This window comes from Lipophrys pholis (genome assembly GCF_963383615.2).
Source record: "Lipophrys pholis genome assembly, chromosome: 17".
In the NCBI taxonomy this organism is placed as follows: Eukaryota; Metazoa; Chordata; class Actinopteri; order Blenniiformes; family Blenniidae; genus Lipophrys; species Lipophrys pholis.
The window spans coordinates 15,399,770-15,422,254 of record NC_137643.1 but is presented as its reverse complement, the minus strand read 5'-3'; the positions used below and the strand labels follow the sequence as shown (position 1 = coordinate 15,422,254).

The 22,485-nt window shown below is 42.8% G+C and overlaps 1 protein-coding gene across 4 annotated transcripts in view; it reads right to left on the bottom strand.

The window, feature by feature from the left end:
* LOC308122835 (adhesion G protein-coupled receptor B2-like) overlaps positions 1-22,485 on the bottom strand; it is a 72,186-nt gene that overhangs the window by 16,394 nt on the left and 33,307 nt on the right. For 3 of the 4 annotated variants that reach the window (XR_013936174.1, XM_080484959.1, XM_080484960.1), the window contains exons 8-18: positions 21,369-21,454; positions 19,368-19,466; positions 16,801-16,900; positions 14,028-14,099; positions 11,659-11,751; positions 8,832-9,074; positions 6,181-6,220; positions 5,747-5,761; positions 3,665-3,837; positions 2,722-3,438; positions 326-361 (exon numbers count right to left, since the gene is read on the bottom strand). Coding sequence is in view for 3 of the 4 variants with exons in the window: in XM_080484959.1 (XP_080341085.1) it covers positions 326-361; positions 2,722-3,438; positions 3,665-3,837; positions 5,747-5,761; positions 6,181-6,220; positions 8,832-9,074; positions 11,659-11,751; positions 14,028-14,099; positions 16,801-16,900; positions 19,368-19,466; positions 21,369-21,454 (1,674 nt within the window). In the remaining variant the exon portion in view is untranslated. The remainder of the gene's footprint in view (positions 1-325; positions 362-2,721; positions 3,439-3,664; positions 3,838-5,746; positions 5,762-6,180; positions 6,221-8,831; positions 9,075-11,658; positions 11,752-14,027; positions 14,100-16,800; positions 16,901-19,367; positions 19,467-21,368; positions 21,455-22,485) is intronic. The other variant, XM_080484961.1, reaches the window with a different exon arrangement.

The following is a 22,485-nucleotide window of genomic DNA, read 5'->3' as shown; positions in this document are numbered from 1 at the left end:
CATGTATAGCCTTGTCTCATTTCAATGTGCATGCCGCTGGAAGGGTTTAATTCTTGAGATGCCGGGATTATTTGACACATAAGCTTATTTGTGAGGGCAGACAGTAGGTAGCGAGGGACAATCATAGGGCCATTGTTGGAGAAACAGCTGACTATGTAAGGTAAGTCTGAGACAGCCCGTTGCTTTAAGTGCAAGGGAGACACAGGTGCGAAGGGAAGGGTGTTTTTTTTTAGCAATAAGCTCCTCTATGCGTTACTCAAGTCCTGGCAGAAGCACAAGAAAGCAGAGACAGGCTGATGACAGGGGATGAGATCCGACATCTTACCTCGAAGTCCAGATCAGAGTACCGTACTCTTTTCCTCTGGAAGAGGAGGGGGCAGGGGGAGAAAAGAAAGCATCAATGACCACCCCTCGACTGCCGAACTCTCGCAATCCTAATCTCTTGTGCAGTAACAAGGGGAAGGCTGAATTTTCACTGGCTGGCCAAACATTATACAATAGTCAAGGCAAAATCTGAATCATTTAGTCTATTTCAATATAATGAGATTAATGAAGAGGAATAGCGCAGAATTACAATGAAATAATAATTTCTCCGCTCACATGCTCTTAAAATACAGTAGTTGCAACCCCTGCATAAATCCTCCAATTTTCTCTTTTGGAGAATTTGTTGGAGCCATTTTGATTAAAAGAGCCGCAACAAACACATGAGGAATGACTTTTCATCCTCTAATCTTGTTTGGAACCCAGTACTCTCATCTTAAGTGCCTCTGTAGCTATAGCGAGTGGCACACAAGCCGCCAATTTAACAGCTGCAGACATTTCCAACTCATCTGGCCCTGACATTGCATTGAATTACATTCCATCTCTGACTTCCTATCTGGCTCTCGCTGTCGGCCAGATTTGCATTTGGCAGGGAGAGAAGCTGCTCTCCACAGTTAGTTAAACGCCGTGTTCATTCTTTGAAAAGGGCAGAGTTGCTGATCTGATACTGTGGCAGCCAAGGTTTTAAAACAGAAAGAAATGCAAACAGATCTAGAGGTAAGTTTCTCTTAAAGGTTTTCCACCCAAAAGTTTTCACCAATTATAGCTTAAAAAAAAAAGAAAAGAAAAAGAAAAATGAAATCATGGTCCTTATAGAAGAAACTCCTTACCTTAAATAGAGAAATTCCATGATTGAGTTAGCTTAGTAACATGACAGACATGCAGCATGCATATACATTCTTAGTATATTGCATGTTTTGGTGGGAACACATATGAAACGGCATAGGAAAGCAAAAGGAATCAAAACGAAGCCCTCGTGATGCTAAAGTAAACTCGGCCACAAAGAAGTTTTCTAATGTGTTTGCATACACCCGCTTCATCTTGCGGGTATGCACAATTGTCCATTTGACAGTATAGCACACACAAACCCCGTGAACGTTTTTCACACATTGGCTCGATCATTTGGAACTCGAACTAGAAATCAACGGTGAAATGAACACTGTGAGTACATTCGTGTGATCCCTTCATTATGCTGCACCATGTTTGAATTGGGGAGTAAACCACTGCTGTGATTTAATCTTGAGAGGCACGCTCTGATATCCATCTCCAAATCAAGCATATTCAAACAGGGTAAAATTATTGCAGTAAATTACATCCTGCAGGTTTCTCAGCATTTTATACTTTTTTTTTTTTTTTTTTTAGCATTCATGAGTGCACTCGAAGCTCCTCTGACAGCGGTGTTTTATGAGTTTTAATGACTTGTCCTTAACGTCCTCAGCCTTAAATGAAGCATCTGCATTTTTTGGGTGAAAGTGCTGCTTCCATGTCTTTAATAAACCTTGTGAGTAAGCAAGTCGCCATTGGACCAGATCCAAAGTGTGTGTTTATATATGTTATCACATGCTTGGCTTTGTGTGTATGCGTGTACTTGCAAAAACCAAATACAAAATTAAGGTGGGGTGAAAGACATTCACCAGGGGTATTTCCTCTGATCCGGTCTTGTCTCAGTCCATCTGCTGTGCCACCTTGTGCCGTTTGGAGCAAGGGGGGGGGGGGGGCGATCACACGCATATTAAACTCGCTCACACACAGACACTAAACTAATAAGAAGGTGTCATTATGAAAATAACTCATTTCAACACTCATTGTCTCCGTCAGCAGCAATAAGCACTCTGAAAATAAAAGCGGCTGTTGTGGCAGCCTCGTTCGTTAGAAGACAACTATGTTATTACCGCTCAGTGCTGGGTGTTCTGTTGCTGTGTATGACAGACAACACGTATTAGCAACTGTCTTGTTTTAAGTTTCACCTCGCCTTCATAAAGACCACACTCACTGAACTATGAATACAAGCCATGCAAACAACCTTCTCTTATCAACTTCCCCAATCAACGAATGACAAAAAATATGCATGTATGAGATTACACCTTGCTAAAAAAAAAATGTAACTGGATATAATGGTTCAACTTCTCCTGATGCAAATCAGCCTGTTTTAAATCCACAAGAAATTATATTCAAATATCAAGATGTTTCTTTTTTTTTAAAAATGCTTGCACAGACCAATTATTCCCAGCAAATACTCGTCCCTCAAGAGTGTTTCCTATCATTTCAGTTTTTCAAGCACAACTACACCAAAACCAAATCCATAAAAGTAAAATGTGAGCTCAGGTGACAAGTGTAAACAGTGAAACAACTCAAGCTCCACTGGAAACCCTTCTGTCTTTGTTCCAATCTTTTACCCACCTCGAGAGAGCCTGCTGAGACGCTGGTGTTGGCATTGGTGCTGCCCAGGTTGCGAGGCAGGGTCCTGGTTCTCTCCACTGTATTCCCCCCTGTCAGAATCTGTCTGACTGACGGTCTCTGGCCCGGCTTCAGCTGCAGAGAGTGCCCATGGGAATGCATGTGTCCTCCGTGGGAGTGCACGAGACCGCCCTGAGCCATCAAGTGGCCGTGCCCATGGGGCATGGTTTTGATCGTCCCGTAGGAGCGGTTGAGGTTCATGGTGATGTTCATGTCGCCCACACTGGACGGCACAAAATCCGCCGGGTAGGCTTCGCTCTCAGCCGGGTGGAGGGTCAGGGGAGAGGGGGGTGGGGGGAAAGGAGGGTCCTCCACTGCGATGTTGAGAGGCTTGTCCTCACCCCCCAGGCCCAGGCCTCCTCCTTGGGAGGAGGACGCTGGAGGTTTGAGACTGACTGTCCTCCGAGGTAAGACCATGTAGTCTCCCTCTCCACCGCCGCCGCTTCCTCCTCCACCTCCGCCGCTTCCTCCGCTGCCGGCACTCCCGTCCTGGGAGTTGTTGGAGGAGGCTGGCGGGCGAGCCCAGCCCAGGCCACTCTCGGTGCACAGGTAGATTGGAGCGCCACCGCGTTGCTGTCCCTGTTGCCTCTGCTGGTCCACATTGGTCTCCTTCTTTAGAGGAGTCTCACTCAGCTCATTGAGGCCTCCAAGTGGTGGAACCTGAAGAGAAATAAAAGTATTTAACTGAATCGAAAACATATACTACTCGCTGATAAAACAGCATACTACACACTACCATGCAACATCTTTTGTTTTGTTTTTAAATATTTAACCACAACGCAATCAGACTCTATTTACAGCGCATTTAGTGTGTATCTCAGAATGGAGGACAAACGTGTGACACTGACAATTATTCCGTCAGTCAGAACAAACTATTATCCTGTACCTGCACGATGAGATTGGCAGGTGGGATGTTCCCGGGGAGGGAGCTGAAGTTGACTCCCACGCCACCCTCCTGATGGGCTGCCAGCTTCGGATCGTCCTCGTCATCCAGGGAGATGCGGGAAAGTGTCCCGGTGATGGTTGCTGGGTTACAGGTGTTGACCTCTTTGAAAATGACTGCAAGAGACATTGGAGGGACACGAAGCAGGAGAGATAGCAGAGAGAGGAAAAAACAAGGATGGGTAAAAAGTTGAGGGAGAGGAGTTAGAGTCATTGGTGCAAGGACATAAAAAAGATTTAATGGGATGGGGGAATACAAGGTAGAACAGGATTGTAAAAGATCGGATGGGATTGGATTTTGAATAGACGGGGTTTTGTTTTAATGCCAAAGATTAAGACGGTTGACAACAGAGGAAGGCGAAACAAAGACAAAACGCACAAAGTAGTTACTGTTGCTGAAATCTGTTTGCAGAGTTGATGAATCCGAGAGACAGATTGCATCTCCTAAGAACACTTTCACTTATATTGCTGGACTTATGTTTCGGAGTAAGCTAAATGAATTTTGTCTCAGACACTGTGACCTTAAGTCTCGCCCCAGCTCAAGATATGCCAGTAAGCCAGGACTTTTATTAGCTTGGAAGAAGCACCTTGAGGTAAAATGCTGTATGCTTCAAAAGAAATTGAGGCAAATTCCCTAGCTATTGAGTCTTAACCCATATCCTGCTTAACAGCATTTCTTTTCCTGTCCTTTTGCTGTATATTGATGTTTTCTAGCATTTATGCTTTAAAAAAAATGTGCTTCAATGTGTTTCATGTCTTTCACAGTACTATCAGGTTCTTGGCTAGTTTTCATGCATTCTGATCAGAAATTAGTTAAAAAAAAAAAAAAAAGAAGCAACAATTGTAGAGTATCATTATTACTATTACATGCTTATGGTGGTGGTGGTGGGGGGGGGGGGGTTGATTGCTCAATCAAACATGCCAGAACTCATGCTCATTATGTCACCATCGGAGGGAAAAATAAATGTTTACTCTGTGGCCTTGCAGTCCAATTCAGGATACAACTTGTTGCACAAATCATAATCATGCAATCGGCAATGATGTAACAGAATGTCAGGACACATGTTTGATCAAAAATTGAAGCTGCGTCTTGCTGGGAGTGAGCATCACAGCGAGGACACTGCCTGAGCATGCAACCTAGCATTATCTCGGATTCTCCGTCCTGTTGGTGCCAAATGATTTGACAGAATTGGGGCAGAATTTGAGAAATCTGATCCTTTCACATCTGCATCAAAGGCCGGAGTCTCAGAGAATGACCTATAGATGAATCCGGCGCAGTTTTGTCTGTTGCGTTCTTCAGCGCCACGAGTTGAACACATTAACATTAGGAATAAAAGCAGAGACTTTAAGATTAATCGCGGTCTCGCAGTGGCCCCCGCCGACAGATGAAAGTAGTCTGCATGAATGTGGAAAGTATTCAGTCTCAAAACACTAATCGGAAATTAATTACTACATAGCCTTTGGGAAAAATAATATCAATGCACTGCTCCTGTCTGTCTTTTACAGTGTGGATGTCAAAGAGCTGCGCGGAATAAGTTTGGCTTAAACCCAGCATGAATTCCTTGAACAGAGTATGATTTAATCAAATGACTTCTTGAATTTAAAGGCATGGGAGAAATGCATCATTTAATAAGGATCAGAAATATGGGCTATGGTAAAAAGCCAGGAAACATGATACTGCAGCAGTTAGGAGAAGAATTGTGGGATGGCAGGTTCACTATTTGGCCTTGTGTAGCAAGATTGTGGAGTTTTTAGCCACAGAGACGAGGAACAGAAAGACACAAGGGGTGATTTGTAAAATGGAATAGACGACAGAGCTAAAGTTTCACAGCTTTTAGATCATAACCAAGAAATGTCAACGTTTAATGGAGTAATGACTACTTTTAGCTTTTTTTTTGGGGGGGGGTAAAAGAACAGAAGAAGCAGTAGTATCACATCTACCGACATAATGGATTCGTCTATAGAGAGTACTAGTCTGGAGGCAGATCAGGCAGTGTGAAGTAGGTCAGTTGGGTGCAAAACTTACATGGGTGTCCTCTCTCTGCAGGGGTGGAGGGGGAGAGTGACTCTTTGTTAATATTTCAAAGCACAAACACTCCAAAATGTGATACATCAAGTAACACATCACAACACCCACACAAGACCACTGTCGACTAACAAGGGAAACTGGTCCGAACACATTGAGGAGTGTTATTATCATGCACAATTGAACACGGTCGCATCCAAATATACGCTTGTTGGACACTTATTGGGTGGAATCAGCGTGATTGATAAGGCATTATAATTTGCACACAACGGTGAGGAGTCGTGACAGATCGTCTCCCTGTCCTTTCATCAACATGCGCGGCAGCAGGCTAAGAATATACCCGCCTGCATTGGAACCATACAAAGAGGGTGGGGGAAATAAAAGAGCGAGACAGAAGGAGAGAGGGGGAAATCAGATGGAAGGGGGAAGCTCACCTGTTTGACATGCCAGGTCCACATCCTTCTCAAAATCCGTCTGAGAAAGGGAGGCAAGAAAGGAAGTGAGGGAACACAATGAGCGTGTGCAGGTTCTTTGAGTACATTAGCAACAGATCAGACCTAATGAGTGATGGGATCGTACGTGGTTATGATGTATCCGGTGGCTCTGACACACTATAGACTCTTAGGAGGAAGATAAGACCTGTTTCCATGGTTACACTTCACAACTCAGTTGATTAGACATGCCCTCTAAGAACAAGAAACGCTTTAAAGAAATGTTGCCTTAAGCCATTCAAGGAAGGTTCTCCTCTCATTTATTTATAATGAAGTAGTCCAAACCTTTTTTTTTTTTTTTAAAACCCCAGAAGTGAAGAGAAAGAAGAAGAAGGAAAAAAAAAAGGTGTTCTGTGAATTGCCTGCATGACTCTTGTCATGATGCGAATCGGCTTACAGCAGCATATCAAAATAAAAGGTTTTGACTGAACCAAGCAGAAGACACTGAAGCTTTGCTGGGTTGTAAAATGTCACAGTATTCTTCAGAAGCAGTGCTGGGTATGTTACTGGACATTAATTCTAATTAAAGTTGTTTTCTTTCAAGAGCATTGGGTTCACTTTACCAGTTACTAAAAAAACAGAAGTTTTTGAAAGGTAATCAAACTATTAAAACTTGTTGATGGAACTCTGTAAAACTCCAGTTATGATAACTGTGTTACTTGTTTCCGTTAAGCCAAACGTCGGGAGGTGACGAACTTTGTATTCTATTATGTATTATTTCCAGCACTGCTTACAAGTCTCCCAAATACAGAGTTCGAAAAAAAAAAAAAAAAGAAAAAGAAAAAGCCAGAAAATGTGACGGCTGGACGAACAGGTCGAAGCAAAACTCTCCAAAACCTGTGGGCTGTTTCAGAGGGCTGCAGGGGTTAGTATCTGTCAGAAATAGTCAAAGAAGGAGAAATGATAATGGCAAAAGGTGGAGTCTAAGTTTTTAATGGGTCAGAGAGGTTTTCATAGCGAAAATGAGGGCTGACATAATATCAGGCAGGGGATCATAATGTTATGATTGATTGGCCATCAATCATGAGCCAGCCACTTTGGACGCAACCCAAAATGGAAGTTATACGCTCTGAGTTCCTAATGTTGCTGAAGGAAGGTGGGGTGGCACAGCTCCTTTGGGGGCAGAGCAACATGAGTCGAATGAAGAAGCGCTCTTCCCAAAATGGCCACCAGTCAAGTTTTTCTAAACTTTAGTGAAAGTGAAGCTCATTGCTATGCAGCTGCGATCCTCCCTTTTCTCACCATAGAGCCTCTTCCCGTCCTCGACGGGATTCGCTTACAAAAGCCTTTGTTTGGATAATAAACTACAGATTTTAGACAGTTTGGGCACGCCAGAGAGGCAAGAGAGAAGAGGAAAGAGGGAAATGAAAAACTGAGAGAACGCTCAAAGGTCTCCGAGGAGCAGAAAAGCTCTTAGTACGCAAATCACCCGCAGCACCATAAATGGCTCTCTACTAAATGGACAAATGAGGATATGAAAGAAACTTCTCTCTGTCTCTCTTTTACTCCCTTTCTCATTTTGTCTCTCTCTTTTATCTGTATTGAGAAAAACAAATTATCTTCATTTTAACCATTACGCGCTCTCTCCGCCGCAGCCTCACAGGTTAAGTACAGTGAGTCATCAGGATTGACTTTGTGTAAATACCATATGGGAACAGGCTGCAGCATAGATGGAGTAAATAAACTCGAGAGCACATCACTCAGTTTGAGGCAAACGCTCAAATGAATGGAGAGAAAAAGAAAAAAAAAACAAGATGTCAAGAGATTCATACATTTGGGGTGAACGTGGAATTATGCTGGTTTCTACATTTCTCGGGATTCTACAACATACTACGGCTAATTCTAGAGACACTGACAGGTGCAATATGTAATCTTAACTAACACTGTAAAATCTGAAACTGAACGTGAGGCGTTGATTTTAATCTTCAGCATTGAGGCTATTCATATAAAAATGAAACTCATGACAGTAGTGGATCAGTCATCTAAAGCTGATACATTTTTTTGTGGTTTAATATGTTATATTCTGGGCTGTTTGTGTTCTGGAAAACCCATAGTTTCAAATCTTTGTGCCAAACCAGGGATGTCAAACACATTTTCGTTCAGGGGTCACAAACAGCACAAGTTTATCAGACCAATAAAATGGTGCCATAATAACCTTACGAAACCAAGATTATTATCATTTTTTTTGTCACGGTACAGAGTGTACATGAGGACAAATGTCTATAGCTTAACAAAAGAATTACTACCCAAAATTACAACACAAAGCCAATTTTAAAACTGTGAAACGTCAAAAAAAAAAAGACCTTATATAACTGTTGTACACTTTACTCGGAGTATTGTGCTGTGTCTGCTACTCTGAAAAACATCTGTATAAAAAATATATGTTTCCTACATTTTTACAATTCGCCTCAGGGTTTAGCGGGTGGGGTTGGAGCCTCTTGCAAGCCGGTTTTGGCCCACGGGCCTTATGTTTGACACCCATGTGTTTGGCATTAATATTTTCTTCCGCGTGGTAGAATAATATTTTACAGATTGCACCGTTTCTACTTAAACACTCATCACTAACATCTTGGCGTTCTCTACAGATGACATACTGGTTTGTAGCTGATGTGATTATGGAGGTGGTTGTGGGTGTTGTTGAGGATGGGGGTGTGCTCATGCACGTAGCCGAGAGCGTGGTTGCGGTCGCCGCGGGGCAGACTGTGGTAGCAGGCTTGCTGACACGTCGAGTGGCAAGATGGCGGGGGCAGCTGTGGGTGGCCGCCCGAAAGGCACAGAGACGTGCCGTAGTGCAGCGAGCCGTGCTGCTGTCCACACATGCTCACACTGGCATTCTTCTGATGATGTAAGGGGAAAAAAAAAAAAATATATGAATGGAATACAACAAAAAAATAAAAATGTTAGAAGGGGACATCGAGCGAGTTTTGCAGAGAAGTGTTCATCCAAGTTTGACAAATCAAACCGTTTTCCACAGATGGCTTTGATTCTGTTTAACAAGTGGATGTAGTTAGATTTCTACATCTTTATGATGCTTGGAAATGTCAGGGGTTTACTGTGCTAATGAGATTTCCTCTGAATATAGTGGGAGCACCTGAGAGAACGGTGTTCACTGTAATTACGAGGCTGTTGTAACCGGTGGCAGCCTCACCGAATTATCCATCACAATTAATGTTCCCAAGGGCATTGTGTGTCTCAGACAATGGCTCTGTGTGCATACGTGCAGACTGAGAAGACTTCTTCAAAGTGGCACAAATTCAGAAAGAGGCAAACCGAGGTAAATAGGAAGCTTCACCAACCGCCTTCCTAAATCACGACGGTTGACACTGGAATAGGTTATTTATTTAACTAGAACAGTGACTTGTGTTAAAAAAAAAAAGTATTTGGTAAAGACACAAATTGAAATTTGTTTCATAAGCAAAAAAAAAATTTTGTTTATATAATAAATAATATTTTTTTATCTTGTGTTTTTTATGGGTGACATTTGAAGGCGTCTTGCAACACATTATACTGTAAGCAGAGTTACTGTAAAGCACCACATCGATCATGATTCAACTTCTATCACAGTTTTTAGACTGAACTAAATCGTTTTCAGAAAAAAAACTTTTTTGAAAGGACTTCAAGATGGATAACTGTTACCAGTGAAAATGAACCTAGTTTTTGTGTTTTCATCAAAGAAAAGTTTTGCTTTTACGCGGGAATATTTTTTCAAACTATGTTCGATTAAGCGGGCAGAAATGCTGAAAACGATGTAGTTAGCGTGCCAGGCCACAAATGTGTGAGTTGAAGCATTTTCAAAAAGTTGCATCCCCCCCTGTTTCCATGGAGACGGAGCATTTTCAAAAATTTCCACCTTGGAAGACGTTTTCGAAAAGCTGTGTTTACTGTCGCTCCGAGCACCGTTATCGTGTAAACAGATCCTCAGATGGAGGAGTAAAAGAAAAAGTCTCCAAAAAAAAACCAAATACCCGAGTGTATCAACCAATAATGTAATAACGGATACTAACATTAATGAAGCCTATCATGTAATACTGTGCCAACAATGTAAACAGATTGATCCATTATCGTATTAACATTTTACCAATAATGTTCAGTTATTATGTGACTGAATCAGCATTAAAAAACAACAACACATCCTCTGCAACCCTCTCATTCATGGTTGTAAAATCTTTTACTATTCTATTTCGTTGTATGGGAACTTATTACTTAATCAGCGTTATCACATTCAAAATGGCCCAAAAAATATCACATTATTGGTTGCCAAAATATTCAAAATGGCCCAAAAAATATCACATTATTGGTTGCCACACTCAAGTAAACGACGGATATGTGAAAAACGTACTCAAGCACAGCAGTGAAATACACGTTACTCGTTGCTCGCCACCGCTGCCTCGGGAGCGGCGTTTATGATGACGCCACATTTACTCCAAACTTAAATCAGCACAGCTCTACTGTAAGGGAAAACCAGACAATGAGAATGTGTCACGGTGGCTTCATTGAGCAGAATAATGGCTCCGAACTTTAATCTTGATAACCTCCGAGGAGCGTTCAGAAGCTCATAATCGTTACCGCAACCAGGTCTGAGGGAGGAATAAAAAAACGGGAGGGGGAGGGGGGGAGAAGGAGAGAGAAGGGCCGCGCAAGGCTTTCATAGTCGTGGTTTGACCGTATTGACATTGGCGAGGCAGTTCAAGTCTGCGTAATTTATCACACTGTTAGTCACATTAGGAACACACACACACACACACACACACACACACACACACACACACACACACACACACACACACACACACACACACACACACACACACACACACACACACACACACACACACACACACACACACTAACCTTAAGGCAGCTTTTGTTCTTTGTAAATAAAGAAGTTTGAGTTAGAAGTAAAAATAAAAGTGCTGAAGTGTCTGAAGTTGAGTCTCGGGGTGATGACATTTTATCTTGTGCCAAGTACAGCAGGAATAATAAGAATAATAAAGAAAAAAAAAAGCATTATTATTTTTCAAACAAAATAATATAAAAGTTGTTGACAGTTTGTTTCCGTTATGACATTACAAAAAGTTAATCTCGGGCTCGGAGGTGGAGAATTTCGAGCGGAATTGCATTAGTATGGGACGAAGTTGCACAGTTTGATAAAATAAAAGGCGAAAATGCTAAATAATATTGAATTCCTGTTAAGGTAAAAAAAAAAGGTTAAGGAAAAAGAAAAAGCGAGAGCGAGCGAGCGAGTGAGCGAGTGAGAGAGAGAGAGCGAGAGAGACAGCTGGGAATGAGTTTGAGCACTTCAGTAATGGCAGTCATGCTTCTTTCTGTCAGGGTTTGAAGCCCGCAGAAAAGCTCCGGCCTGGTTAATGTTAGTCTGAGGTAAATGGGCTGCAATGTGGGATGAAATGGAATGCTATTCACCATGATCTGCACCTGTCCGTTCTTGCAGGAGTCTGGTGAGTTTTCGCTGTCGTCTTTACATCCCCCCATTCGACAGCGCACCGCATCCTGCACCTGGGGAGGGGATTGGGGTGGTGGGGGGGCGGGGGTTTCGGAGGAGGAAGAGGAGGAGGACGAGTGGGGTTGCGAGCAAGAGAAGGTAAAAAATTGAGGAGGGGAAGAGGGAGGGGGGGGTAAAGGGCGATGAGGAGAGGAAAAGATGATGCAAAGGAAAGAAGTTAGTGGAGGAAGTTGTACTTGAGGTAGTTTGGTGAAAGTCGAAGCATGGGGAAACTTGCTTCTTCGACACTGTACATTCTTCATCTTTATCACTGCAACGGCAGGTGTAGTGCCAATTCTAAATTACATGAAACAGGCAAAAAAGTAGCTCGGCTTCCTGATTATGTAACAGAGGGAAAGAAGAGGCTTCTTTGAGCTCACGGCCCAAATTAAAATCAGCATCAACACCGTATAGATGTTGTAACACTTGGGCCTTTCCGATGCCGCGTTGTTTTTCTTTGTCCACCCACGCATGGCTTCTAAAGTGAACGTACACCATCCACCGTGGCCCGCTGTTCCCGCTCTGCTCAAACCACACACATATCTTTCGCTCTGCGCTACTTCCATCAGGCTGCACATTATGGAGATCCTGGTCGCTCGCTGGGAAGCGAGATCATTTTTCAGTGCTGCTGCTTTCTGCCAAATCCCATAAGAATCACATGGGTAGAACCAGGATTGTTAGCAGTAGCGCAAAGAACATCATTCTCATCGGGCGGTCTTCCTCATATGTGTCTGTGTGAGCGCACCGCTGCGAATGTGGTGGATCACATGTGCATCTGATAAATACTGCATGGGCTACCATAGTTGCTTCGTTGTTTCCTTGCATCTATCACTTCGCTTTACATCCAGATTCATCCTCAGTGGCTTTGGCGCCTTGTTCTGTTAGTGTGAGCAGACATGTGCATGTGTGTATTGGCACCCAGTGCAACTGATTCCAACTTCAAAGTAGAAAGCACCCTCCTCTGGGTACCTACCTACCTCTCTCTCTCTCTCTCTTTCCTCCTCCCCTACGATCATCCCCTGCTTCGCTATTGAATCATGATTTTTTTATTTTTTTATCGCTCACAGATCTCTGCATGCCTATTCTTCCTCCGCCTTCACTTAGCTAAATCCCCCCCCCCCCTCAAAATATATTGTACTTCTCCCTCCCCATTTTCTTTCCGGTTTCACTTCCCTCCTAAACCCCTACACCTATAACGTCACACACACGATCATCCTCTCGCCTCTCCTCGGCTGATCTCAGCGGGTCACCTGCGCCAACCGCCATCCTTTTCATTCCCCACCTCGACCTTGCGTGCGGCAGACGCTTTGATGCAGCGCCGCGTGACGCTACACTCACCAGCAAGCCTTGTGTCTGTAGTTTACGTAATGTCACGCTTTGCCCTGCCTTCCCTTTTGTTTTCGCACCGTAATACTTCCTGATTCTGCTCCTTCTTCCCATCTCCCTCCGCCCCACCCTTTTCCTTCTGCCTCCGGTGCAGCTCTCCTCTCTGCCTGTTGTTCTGCAGCTCCCGAGGATTTACGCTCAGGCTCGTGCAGGGGATTTTCATACATTTACAATAAATAATTCCTGGATTTACTGTACTCTGATCCCTGCTGCTTTTGAGGTATTGATTTAATGCAGCTAAGCATCCAGAGCATTTAAAAATTCACTTACACTATGCGGCTCATTCAATATCATAATGATCTCTTGGATAGAGGCGCGGCTGTGTGTGGTGTGGAGACTCATCAGCAGGAACAGACACATGTACTTTTATGGAAAAATAACTGATGGAAGTCCATTAATTGCAGCTCACGCAATTCCAACTTAGTCCAGAACTAGTGAGAGTGTAGGTCTCGGTATGTGTGTCACGGTCTGTCTCAAAGGCATGGACACATGTATGTGCATAATGAGTTTAAAAATCAGGATCCCTGGGGGTACGGCGAAGCCTGCGGCAAATAGCCACTGGGGGCTATTAGTTGGAGACTTATCGTCTTATTCCATACAGCATCTTTGTAAGCCCCTTAAAGCGGACTTGGATCAGACGGACAATGCTGCGCTATCACACTGCATTATGAAGAAGAAGAACCACAACACAGGACATCAATGCCACGCTAATCCCTCTCATGTCTGATCCGCTTGTCTTCTGTGGCGACTTCAAACCCACACGGAAAGTAACGTGACATTTGCAGGGAGTGAATACAAACTTGCGACGGAGGCCCCTTGTCGCCGAGGTCACAGTGTGGTGCAGAATGAGAATGAAATTTGTGCGGGAGCCGAGGACCTGACGGCTGGACGGAGCCAGACTCACCTCACGGCGCATGGCGCAGTGCACGGTGATGATGACGAAACCTTGGACAGAGTCGAAGACAGCAAAGAGAACCTGGGAGGGGAAAAAGAGTTCAGGCTTGTTAATCTTTGCACATTCCTTTATTACCAAACTGTACAGCTTCAAAATGTGTTATTTCATGATTAATCTTTCTTTCACTGCAAGTCAATAACGTTGAATTTTGAGCCGTCTGTGAAGCTAAACTTGGCTAAATACAAAAAAAGCTCCCAGAGGAAAGAAGTTTGATTCAAGGTCGACAAACTGTTGCTGTATCCTTTAATAACATGGCTTTTAATTGCGTAAATGCAACATAACTAAATTGAAAATTGGCAAGTAGATGTTGAAAATTAAATATGCTATGGCGAATATTCACTCATGGGCGTAAGTATATTATGATATTATTATGTACAGTATTGCTTGAATCAAAACCCCTTAGAGATTCTGTTGTCGCCTTTCGTCCTTGTATATGTATCAACTACATTCATTTTACACGATACAAAAGTTTACGTCTGAAAAATATGAGTACTTCCTAGTTGAATCTTTATATTTAGTATTGTTGCGTTTGAAAGTAAAAAGGAGTGTAGGAAATGTAGTAGTCAGGGTGGAGAAAAACCAAAAAGTTTACTTTGATCACCTCGTACGAATTGCAAAATGAAAAACTCCTATGCATGCAGACAGAGAACAATATGCTATACACATTAACAACAGCCAAGTACAGACCACCAAGGAGGCTGCCATTGTTGTTACTGTCCATCTACTCGCGAAAGTGCAGAAGAACTGTGATGCGTATCTGCAGCAGCTGCGTTTCCCAAAAAAATGGTGCTTCCTGCCGTCTACACAGACAGAGTGAGAGTATTTAAAAAAAAAAAAAAAAAAGTTCCCGAGTTCCCACGGAGATCGAGTCGGAATGTTTTTGAAAACGTTGTCGCGTAAACGTGGCCTGAGGACAAATATTATTGATGCCTTTCTGTCTCTTTAAGAAACAAAATTGATAATGCAGCAGAATCCAATTATTTTTTAATCAGATGGCTTCCTGATGATGAAACACAATCCTTTGCACGGTACTGTATATTGTTCATTTCCAATGACAGAATCATGTACATATGATAAAGAGCCAAAGTAAGTAATTACAACATGCAATTGGTTTGCTCCATTATTACTGATACATATTGATTCATTAAAACTGCTACAGATATCAGCAGCGAGGACACCGAAAACAGCATTGTAACTCAGTTTTCAGTAAGTACTATTAACATTAAAGGTATGTTGATAATTGTGGCAACTCAGTTATTGTGCATTGCTCACGTGAGAACGAGATCTCGTTCCAAGATATCTAAAACTGGAAGAAAAAAAAGGAAAAAGAAATAGAATCGTCATCTGCAAATAATTTATCTCTAATTCCAGACTGAGAATCCTAAAACATAATTTTAATCATAACTGCATGTCTAAGATATCTGCTGTGTTATTCAGACTAGTTAAAACTCTCTAGTAAAAGGAATCGGAGATATCTTGCAGTGGAGTTCAGCTTGCTGAAATGAATTGATCGATATCTAACTGGAATTAGCGAAAGTTGTCATCCAGCTGTAGATACGTGCAACGTGAGTTGTGGATATCTACAACTTAATTATGACTGATTTGCTGATGAAATGTTGAAATGTGATATCAAATAACAGACATCTGCAAAACTGAAACAGTGTCGCTATCAAAAGTTGGAGCTGCTTGCCACACTGTTAGTTTACCACCAGCATTGAACTTCTGTCGCCTCTCTGTGCTGAGATATGATTACAAATTTGACAGCTTGGGGGATTTAAATCGTGTTTAAATCGACAATTCAGGGTGTTAAAAAAAGGAAAGAAACAATCCTTTGTCATGCTTGAACTCTCTTGAAGTCACAGCAGGGTGCTCTGACACCCACCATGTGCGCGGCTGTAGTATTATATACTCTGTATTACTGTAATTTTGTGGTGAAGTGACTCAATAACCATTAGAGAAACGCTGATTTGAAAATGAAACGAGTCAGTTGTGTCACGCCTGTTCACAATTACCCACAACAGCCGTTCATCTTTTCTTTTTTTTTTTTTTTTTTTTTAATTCTCTCCATTTTGACTTTTGATATCGACCTAAATGTATTCTAAAACCAAGGAAAAAAAGCGGAAAGTGCTAGTTGCAGTTGAATTGTCTTCATTTTGTCGTTCTGAATACAAATGTTATGGACTCTTTTTAAACGACAGGGTAATGCAGGAAAAGTTTTTTAACTTGCTGACATGTTTTGGCTACAGACGTGTCGTTACATATCGTTAGGAAATTCAGTGAGGGTCTTGTCCAATTTAGAGCGTGCACAAGTGACAACTAGCTATTATCACTGTCTATCCAGGCAAACTCCATGTGATGTATGTACACCACAATCATACCGTTTCTAACATCGTGTTCCAGAGCCAGCATTAACTTCTACAATAGTTTGAGCAACAGTCGCCACACAGGTCGGACCTTGCGCCCCATAAATGCAGACCAGTAATACTGTACAGGAGAGAGTTTTCCAGACTACCTAACCCAGGGGTGTAAAATCTATTTTATTTCAGGGGTCACCTACAGCGTCCATCTTTACTCTCATGTCATAAATGAATCATTTTCATTATTCCTATCCTTAATTCCATTTTGTTCCTCTCGTAAAATGGTAAAAATACGGCATGTCAATGGTGTACAGGTGTGCGAGTTGCAGCATGTAAATATGTGCTACACTTGTGAGATAGGTCACCTGGAAGAGGGTGGAGCGCCGGTCAGTTATAGCCAGCACTGCTGACATCCAGGTTAACGCTAACAGAGGAAGAACCACACAGGAGCTCCACAAGGACGCCCTGTCAGAGAGAAAGAAGGAGACATCGGTGCGGGGGTAGAGGAGGGGAGAGAAGGACAATGAACAAGGGATTTGGTCTCAAACCCAGACAGGCCAGCTCCTGGAAGTCACACGCACGCACGCACGCACACACACACACACACACACACACACACACACACACACACACACACACACACACACACACACACACACACACACACACACACACACACACACACACACACACACACGCACGCACACACACACACAGAGATCAGTCAGTCACAGGTTCAGTTGTGGGCAAATTGAAGCTGATTGGCACACAGAGGCTCGGATCACACTTAATATTCCAACTGATAAGTGGAAGATGATGTGTAATCATGGAGATAGTTTTGAGGCTGACAATTGCTCACAATTACATGGTTGATGCACACTAAGTGTCACGCTGGTGGACTGTGAGGAAAATAGGCAGAGGCCCAACAGGGAGGAAGAGGAGGAGGAGGAGGACAAGGCATTGACAAGTGCTGACACGGGGGGCTTCTGAAGATGTGTGTGTGTGTGTGTGTGTGTGTGTGTGTGTGTGTGTGTGTGTGTGTGTGTGTGTGTGTGTGTGTGTGTGTGTGTGTGTGACTATAACTCCACCAATTTAAAATGTTCATGCAGTTTGAGCCCATATACATGGTTTTATAACCGTCACCCTGACAGACGGGCAGCCCTGTCTAACTACGCCAGAAGTGCCGATGGCAGCAAAGGAGCAAAAGGAGAGTCGAGTCAAAGCTGCACTGTCCTCTCAATAATCGGGAGATTTCCACCCGTTGTTCGCCACAGTTTCAACCACACAGAATCACTCAGTACTGTTACACTCAAAGATCCAGAAAAGATTTTTAAATTAATTTAAAAATAAATTGGGTTCCAAAAAGGTGAAGAACTAGGTTTTTACTCAAGCCAGAATGCCATGACAGTAAATAACATATATTACACAGGACAATCTGTTTGATTCTGGCTTTTACAGGAAGGATTTCTGCAAGCTGATTATGTGAAGAACCTTCCCACCAAATAATATACTGCAAGCGGCAGGACAAAGGGCACAGATATTAATATGGATGACGGTGGAACTTCAGCAAACACACGAGTCAACGATTCACTCAACGTGTAAAAAGTAAAAAGATGCACACTTCATACTGAGCAAAAAAAAACTAAAAACAAGCCATCCCATAATGTCCCAACCACAGCAGATGATCATGCAATGACACAACTGAGACTGGAGCTTTAAATAGAGTGCTCGTCAAAGATAAACACCAAGCCATAATGAGGGATTTGCATAAGGACATAGTTAAACATGCATGGATAGTTTGCCTAAGTAACATGTATTGAAGTCGGTGACTGTCTGTATTGATTATGAAACAATGAAAATTACCCTTTTGAAACTGTGATGTTACGATTTGCCTTGAACAGCTGTCTCCGCAATCTGCTTACGTAGCGTGATATGATTTGACTTAGTCTAATATTATAGTTAATGGAGCATACCGTTAATCAGAAAATTGCACCACAGGACTTTTTTGTTAATGCGTGATGGAAAGACAAAAGCGTAATTTAGCGTTGGGACTTCATAAGCCTTCAGAAGTCGTTGAGCTTTTTTTTTTTTTTAAAAGGAGACTTTTTGCACTCCTCTACTCAAGTTTGTTAACATACGGCGGCGTTAGCGTCGTAGTCGAGACATAATGTCACTTCAGACTTCACAAAGCTCTCTACACAGTTGTCAGACACTGTCGCACTCTCCGTGACAAGAGAATTGACTTTGCAAAACGCGGCGCCCAAAAGACCCTAAACTTTGCCGTTTCATTATTTAGCTTCCTGTTTTGATGTTTGACGCGTTACTGTGACCTCGCTTTTTTTTTTTTTTTTGAAGGCCTCGCGATAATATGAGAGCCACGTTTAAACAATTACACTAATGTGTTTGATAGCGATGTAGTTTGCATAATTGACAACCTCCCTGACACGGCGCCGTGCCGATGTGCTAAGCCTCAGTAAAACTGCACAATAAACAAGCCGAAAGAACGTCTGGGAAAAAAAAGAAAAATACTGATTTGCAAATAGAGCTTGACACAGGTCAGATTTGCTCAGCACGACCTGAGGAAAACCCACTTTGGATCAAAACATGCTCTCATTAAACAGCGGCGGCTTGCGGTGCAGGTGTTTTTCTTTTCATTAGTTTGTTTGGTTGCTGTTTTTTTTTCTACCCCCCCCCCCCCCTCCCCCTCCCCCCTCTCCACACAAGTCTGAATGTCATCCTGCATCATTACCGACAGCCCCAGATTAAAAGGATGGAGGAGAGAGAGTGGGAGATGGAGAGAGGATGATGGGGAGTGAGAGCCAGAAAGAGAAAGGGGGGGGGGAGAGAGAGAGAGAGAGAGAGAGAGAAAGAGAGAGAGAGAGAGAGAGAGAGAGAGAGAGAGAGAGAGATAGGAAGATGAAGATGGACTAACATGGCGCTGCTGGCAGTCGAGCTGGACATAGCGGTGCTCGAGATCACGCCACACTTGGAGCATTTCAGGAGCAGTCGGCTACGCGCCTCCGCTGGGACACTTTAGGACATGTGAACCCACACACAGACACACACACACACATACAACCATGTGACGAGGAGGAGAAAGGGAGTGGGTAGGGGAGGTGGGGGGGTGGGGTGGTGGTGTGTGGAAACACAAGTACCAGTTATGACAACAAGGTGAATGTGTGAGTGTCACAGTTGCAAAAAGAAAAAAAGAAAAAAAAGAAAAAGACACAACAAAGAGAAGGTGGGGTGGGAAAAGAAAAAAGGGGGAAGGGGAGGGAGGGAGAAAAGAAAGAAAGGCAAATTAAAACCAGATCTTAAAAAGTAGCAGCAATGAGAAAAAAAACAGTCAAAGAGTACAAAGATTGATTCAGAGCAAGCAGAGAGAACGTGAGAGACGGACATCGTAATGTTACAGCAGTCGTGTGGATTAACAGATTACAGTGACACAGACAGGAAATACACCAGCCATTTTATTAAGTGCATGCAGCTTCGTGTGTGTGTGTGTGTGTGTGTGTGTGTGTGTGTGTGTGTGTGTGTGTGTGTGTGTGTGTGTGTGTGTGTGTGTGTTTTGCTTATCCAAAGGAGCCAACGTGCACACTGAGGCTTTGCGAGAGAGAGAGAGGAGGAAGAAGAAAGACTCCTTTGGTTGTTTACTTACAGTTGACTACTCAGATGGAGAGAAAGCGCGAGTGTACGTGCATACGCATATACATATTTATGTATACAGAAGTGGAGAACGATGGGGCTACACACGGGCTATGCTACATTAGCGTCCCATCACAGCTCATTGCCTTGGTGCCAGCCACATCCCCATGGCTTCATAAGGAAATACATTACACTAATGACAGCCTGTCCTGTTAGCAACACACTACCAACTACTGTGTGTGGGAGCAATGTGTGTGTGTGTGTGTGTGTGTGTGTGTGTGTGCGCATAAGCTATTATGCGCACAGTTCTAAGAACCTGAGTGGAAATGTGCTTAACACTCGGATAAGGCTAAAGACTTTACCTGTAACAAAGAAGGCCACACCTGTTTGTCTGTGCAAGTGTGTGTGTGTGTGTGTGTGTGTGTGTGTGTGTGTGTGTGTGTGTGTGTGTGTGTGTGTGTGTGTGTGTGTGTGTGTGTGTGTGTGTGTTGTACACAACGACTGGTTTAATCCCAGTTGCATCATTGGGTACCCAAAGCTAATCAACCCCCTGGAGAGTCAATCTCAACAGTTAACTATTGCAGCTGCACACAAATGATCAGTTTCAATTTGGGTGAGAGAGACATTAGTGGAATCACAATGAGAGAGAGAGAGAGATAGAGAGACATTGCAATCAATAGGTGTGAAAATTAAAACATGGATTTAGCCGCCAAAGCTAAGGGGATCTCCACTCAGGATTAGCGAAGATGATGAGCACACACTAACAGCCTTAATAGAAATAATGGTGGACGTGGATTCATACGCACGCCCGTCTCGCTTGAAAATCACTCGTGTGGGGCACAACGCTATGGAATTTTAATAGTGTCATAGGTCTGATTCACATATTCTGGGTGTTTACCGTGCGAAATTAAAATTCCATCTGCCATTGATCTTCACATCTACCCTATTCATCTATGGCACATAAAAGTGAGAGAACTCGATGGCGCCCATATGTAGGAATGACACCGAAATGTAGCTACCTCTCGCAGAGCGAGTGGAAATAACAGATGTCTTGTCATTTTGTTGCCAAATTGGATCACGCCATTGATTATTTTGAGGCGAGGAGCAGGTGTACAAGTTTGAAGAGACCTTTGAAAGAGGCCCAGGTTTTTTCTGCGAAATGTTGCCTTCCCAAGTATGTCTGACAGAAGGTAAAACGTGTCTAATTTGCACTCAGTTTCCACCAAGAATAAGTAAGTGGTATGTGTTTTCTGTGTGTGTGTGAGTCGCAGGCTGTTTTTTAACTTACCCTGCTCGCTGCTTTTTAGACTTGTCTGAGATGCCGTCGCGAGACATGAGCTTGTTAAACACCACGATCCCGATGAGCATATTCACCTGCGAGAAAACAGAGACACTGATCAACCTCCACGAAACTGCACAAGATGTTTTTTCGTTTCTCTTTTATGTCTCTGTGAGTTGACGATTACTTTTTAATGGGCCCACACATTCAAGACTGACAATGACGGTGCTTTTGCCGGAAGTTCTCTCCACCTGAGCTATTTTTAATTTTATCTTAAACTCGGGTCATAAATACATAGCACAACATAGATTTATATCATCGTGTAAACATGAGGGAAAAAACTTCCTCCGCTAAAATATTAATAACGTCAATCTACATTTCACAAACATAAGTTGTCACGGTTGTATTTTGACCCAAAAAATAAATAAAAAAAATCTTCCAAACTTTTTAATTGGACAAAAAGTTGGATTACATTGTGGATGTACCCGCATGGAATGTTTTTAGCATTTATATGGTCATCACCAATGATTGCCAACTTTTTCTCTCGATTTACCTCTATAAAAAAGTTGTTGGACCACCTCTCTGAACTGTAATTTAAGTTACAGTGAATTCAAACAGTTGCAGAAAGACTATATAAAACCAGGAAAGGCAGTTTACCCGTTTGACTCTAGAACACGTTCGTCAAGCATAAAGCTTGTGGGCCAAAACCCGCCCACTAGAGGCTCAAATCCGACTCAAGATTGCAGAAAGCTTCTTTCTATGGTTTTTGGACATCTGCAAATCTAGGGTCCCCATGTGATCATCAGCACTGGCCTTTTGGTGGCTGGAATAAATGTAATCATCTGAGCCTAATTGTACAACCAGTCCTTGATCTCGGGTAAGGATGAAAAGCGGGGCTGTAGAGATGTCATACAGCTTCACCAATCTGCATCATAAATATGGGAATTTCAAACTATACAAAAGTCCAATTAATAGGCTGATAACTGAGTTTCTGAGTTGTGGATGCTTATAAATAGATAAAGTCTTGAAAAGTCCTCCCTTCTTAACATTAAAGTGTTATTTTCACCAAAAACCATGTAAGTGTGGCGTCTCTTGATTGATGAAATACTGTGTTTTACTCTACTGC